The following is a 5,075-nucleotide window of genomic DNA, read 5'->3' as shown; positions in this document are numbered from 1 at the left end:
GGGGAAAAAAAAAAAAAAAACACAAAAAACCGCACCCTGAGAGGCAAGCCTGAAATCACTTAATATTAGTGAGTTGAAATAAGAACAGTATGCTCTGCATCTCAAGCAGTTCTGGTAACTAACTCAGATCTCTTTCGTACAAGGTTGTAAATCCATACTACTTGCGTGTTCGAAGGAAGAATCCAGTGACAAGTGCATATTCTAAAATGAGTTTACAGCTGTATCAGGTGGACAGCAGAACGTATTTGCTGGACTTCCGTAGCATTGATGGTATGGAAAGACTTGTGTTAATAGAGCACTAAGGGAAGTTGTTCTAAATGCTGGGTCTTAATTTACTTGTGAATAGGTAAATTAAACTGTTGCCCTTTATCAGTTAAAGCCAAATCTGAGTTGTAGTGTTTCTTTACTCCTTCCTGCTCTTGTGCTCCTGTGATCGAATGATTAACTGGTTCATCTCTCAAAACCCTCTTTAGGTATATTTAGGTATATTAACTGAGGAAAAAAAGCAAGATTATCTACAGCCAATGGTTTATATAACATACTAGGAAAACATGAGGGCAGGGAAAAAGGATTTGCTGGAGTCCAACTGGATTGCAATATAGGATGATTTAGACAGAGTCTTTGATAAGTTTAATATGATTCAGCACTACTGTTTGTCCTTTGTCCCTTAGAATGATACAACTTCTTGCTTAGATCCAGTGATACTTGACAAAAGGTACTAATGATTTTCCTGTACTAACCAACTGTAATATAAGAAAAATATCAACACAGTGGGAGGGGAGAAGACAGCTTAGAGCCACTCAACTTAGAAAGGACAGCCTGTCGCATTCCTGCTTTTCAGCTCCTGAGGACAACTTAAAGCCATGGACTTGGTTGACAGTCTTTTCAGTCTTGAAGTTGATTTGATGTTCCTTTTTGCCACAAATAACTATTCAGTATTTCTTTGGGACTGTAGTTTCAAGTAGCTTTGACTGATGTGAAAAGACAGTCCCTCCTTTACTCACTAATTTTTCCTGGAAATAACTTTTTAGTGACAAGTGTGAGTCAAGCTAGTTCAGTTTCTAAAGTAAGATAAGAGATACTTCAGCAGAAGTTACTTCTAAGACGGAAGTATTTCTTTTTAATATGGAAGGTAAGCTTAAGTTGCTAAAGCTATAGCCCAGGGTGTTCAAAATACTAAAAGAAACACATTAGTTTGTCTTTCACTTTAGTAAATAATAGCAATCAGTGCATCAGTTACTCTTAAGAATATTAGCAATAACACATAAATAACCAAATACATAACCAAAAACCATAACTGCAGAAGAAATGTTTAAGAAAATGACCTTAAATGCTAAATACAATAAAAATGAAGTAGATGCTAGCAAAAAGCATCTACAAAATGTTTGAACTGCTATTTGGCTTAAACAAGATAACCATATAAAGTTAACTTTAAAAATAATTCAGGTAAATCAATTGAACTATTAGCCACAGAAATTATTTACTGGCTGAAAAATATGATGGTTGCTGGTCTAATGTTGATCAGATAGTCCTGAAGCAGAGTTCATAGAACAGTACTAATTTGCATAAGGATGATTGCGTCTGTTACTCTTGTATAAGCTTTTATTTTTAGTAACTCTATATACTTCACAAGAGCTGTTTATATACTAATGAAGATTTTAAAAACAAGTCTGAGACGCGGAAGAAGTTGTGCTGTTCTGGCTGTTTTGATGTGAATTTTTTACTCTCTACTGCCCTTTTCAGATGAAATTATTGAAACGAAGTCTGGGACTGCAACTCCACAGAGATCTGGTTCTGTGAGCAACTACAGATCTTGTCAGAAAGATTCAGATGGTGACGCACAAGGAAAATCTGCAGATACATCCCTTACCTCGTCAATGACCTCTTCACTTGATTCTTCGACAGCTGACTTAACTCCAAGACCAGGCAGTCATACCATAGAATTTTTTGAGATGTGTGCAAATCTTATTAAAATACTTGCACAATAACTTTGAAGGTGGGCTTATTTCTTTTACAGCAATAAGCATGCATAAATCTTAATCAGATGCTTCCAGTTGTAATCAATTTAAATTAACAAAGGCGCTGAAAAAAATACCTGCAAAATGCAATTTACCTAGGGACTGAAGTAATTATGAGCAGTTAGGTATATTGCTTTGAAGCTGGAGTGAATTCTGATTTTCTGCTATTCAGTAACTTAATACAGGTACAGGAAGTCACATGCCCCTCGGGCAGTGCTTGTAACATTTTCATTGAGTGCACATTAGTATTTATATAACACTTACATTACACAGTCCTTTTTATCCTTCTTGTTGGTGATGCATACATCGGAGCACTGTAAGAAAATGTGCACTTACAAGTTCAATGACCTAAGTATGACTTGTTGGTCACTGTCTACATTTATGCCTCAGTTAATCAGAACAGATAATGTCTCCTAACAGTAAAGCATTAAAACTGCTGTTCCTTCATCCTTTATTCAGCAGTAAATGAGATTTTAAACAAAGTTTGATGTGCTGTAATATGAAGTTCAATAATGGATAAATTTGATGAGATGTTGGCAAATCCATCCAGTTGAAATTTTCAGTACATGTAAGTGCTCTGCAGCACTGTTATGAGTAAAATTCTGTGGGGTGTAAGTAGAACAGTTGAAACCACAGCAGTGCCAAGAGAGACGATGCTGAGAAGATACGCCTACGCAGTGGCCTGAAACAAATCACTGCTCTGAAGCACTGTGAGCAAGCTCCTGATCTGTGCAGGTTTGCTAGCTCATACCATAGCGTAGTAGCAGCACAGCTACTGCAGGCTGAAAATCCTTAGAAGTATATGCATGTAGTTAAGAGCACAGCCTAGGGGTTGTTGCATGTTATTCCACAATCTGAAATTGACACACCTTTAAAAAACAAAAAAAAAGATATGTCTGCTTACATCACATGTTAACTTACTATATGTTGTATAGAATTCACGCTGCAGTTCAAATATATTTTAAAGCTAAGTTTTTCCAGGCTACCCTTGTACAAATTTAAATTATGGAAATTAATAGTGCAGTTTTTCGGTTGAATGTTAAAAGCTGGAAATGACAATTAAAGTGTTAATAGTTAGGAAATTTTGAAATGTAGATTGCAGTCATGGATAACACAAAAACCATAACTGCAGAAGAAGTGTTTAAGAAAATGACCTTAAATGCTAGATCAGATATATTTGCTCAAAAACATTAAATATCTTGTAAATTGGATGTACATATCTACAGTTCCATTTTCATTTAGCACTTAATTTTAGCAATTAATAGATGTAAGTGTTAATAAAACATTTTAATTTCTTATTTGGGGATTTTTCTTTTCAAAATAGACTTCATGGCTTAGTTTGAAAGGTTGCTCTCCAATTTAGAAACTGGAAGTCAACCTGGTCTTTGTTGGAAATGGATGGGACTTCTTGCCAATGATGAATTTAAGGTTCCATCCTTGACACACTACTAACTACAGATGACAAGAATAGTCTAATGCAGTCCAATTGGCTTCAGTCCAGAAATTCCTGTTAGAAATTTGAAGTAATTTACTCTGCTTAAGCCTCAGAACTACTGTAGCTCTTCTCAACTGGGCAATTGTGTGTCCTGTTTTGTATGTAGGTACAACTTCAGTTTTTTGTCCTCAAGTAGCGTCTCATACGATCCCTGTAATGCAAGGTTATATTACTGGAGCTCAGAGTGGAAGGATTCTCCTCGATAAAGCTTTGCGTTTAAACTGTTGAGATTGAGATGACAGTACGTGGGGCCAGCTATCAATCATACTTTTAAGTCCTTTCTTCTTTTGTTTAAGGAAAGGTTCTGATGTTCTGAATAAATAGGTGTGCTCATTTTGTTATCCTTTTATTTTGAAACTTAAATATTGCACTTGTACAAGTATAACACGCACAGATTTTTTTATTGCAGTAATTCCTCATCTGGAATTGTTTTGGGATCACTGAAACTGTCTCCTGCATATGTTTAACTATTTACACATAGTATCTGCTTCTGGTTGTAAATTTGTAACGCTGATCACCAATGCAACGTGTAAAGGTGGCAAACAGCTTTTAATTTTTATACACTTTTTTTGGCCCTCCTGTGCTTTAAGGCAGCCGTGGTTTTTACTTTGTCTTGTCTGAATGAGGTGAATTTTGTTGGTATGATGGAACAGTTTTAATGGCCAAAGGTTTTGTGATAGAACAGTTTTTTTTTCATACAGGTTTGGGGGGGAGGACGGGACTGACAACCTATTTGAATCCAGTGCAGTTGTTTGTTGCATCACTTTCTTAGGCTTTGTAGATCTTTACTTTGGAACTGCTTTCTTCAGATGTTCCTACTGAGCTTGAAGACATTTTTTAGCATCCCATCAGGTTGAGCCTGAACTTGACTGAGAAAAATGCCAGGAGTGTAAGGATGTAATTGATGCAAATATACAAATTGGTCAAGTATGTTAGTCTTTAATCCAAAGCATATTCAGTTGGAGTCTGTTGAATTATTTTTCTTCTGTGTTCTAACTTTATGTAAGCATGAATAAACCTGGTTATCTCCGAGCTCAGTAGGTAATGAATTGGGGGGGAAAAAAAGTACAAATTGGGTGCGTAATGCTAAAAGCAATGATGAAAATTTCACATTTGTCTTATTATGAGTGTTAACTACAAAATTGGAAGTGTTATTTTACCACTTGATTACCATTGTAAGATATGAAGTTCTGTTCTTTAATAAAGATGTGCCTACTTCCTATGTTGTATTTTTTTTTCTTTTTCTGACAAAGTAACGAATGCAAAAATGCTTGTTTATAACTGTGTTGACTTCTTAAACTTTCAGAAGCTTCAAGGAAAAACAAAGTACTTAACCATTCCCTTTGGAGGAGTGTGCTGTCTCGTGCTGTGCCGTACTGTCACTGTAGACGGGCTGCCGCACGTGATGGCTGGGAGGGGACGGGACGGTAACCGAGGGATGATGGAAGGGGCAGCGCCATAGCAGCTGCGACGCACCGCCCGCGTTCGGCCCGGCCCCGGGTGCGGCGCTGCAGGCGGACGCGAGCCCACGAGCGCTATTCCGAGCGCTCCGTACCGCCCCG

At 37.1% G+C, this 5,075-nt stretch overlaps 1 protein-coding gene across 1 annotated transcript; it reads left to right on the top strand.

Annotated features, from left to right (window-relative positions):
* Positions 1 to 143: 143 nt before the first annotated feature.
* On the top strand, positions 144 to 3,829 carry PRKAA1 (protein kinase, AMP-activated, alpha 1 catalytic subunit; the record flags this gene model as incomplete). The annotated part of the gene is given in 2 exon segments (NM_001303217.1): positions 144 to 270; positions 1,744 to 3,829. Coding segments are annotated over 2 exon segments (372 nt in total), but the record flags the coding sequence as incomplete, so codon positions are not given.
* Between the last annotated feature and the right edge of the window lie 1,246 nt (positions 3,830 to 5,075).

This window comes from Meleagris gallopavo, chromosome Z, assembly GCF_000146605.3.
Source record: "Meleagris gallopavo isolate NT-WF06-2002-E0010 breed Aviagen turkey brand Nicholas breeding stock chromosome Z, Turkey_5.1, whole genome shotgun sequence".
In the NCBI taxonomy this organism is placed as follows: domain Eukaryota; kingdom Metazoa; phylum Chordata; class Aves; order Galliformes; family Phasianidae; genus Meleagris; species Meleagris gallopavo.
This window is presented reverse-complemented; position numbering and strand designations above follow the sequence as displayed.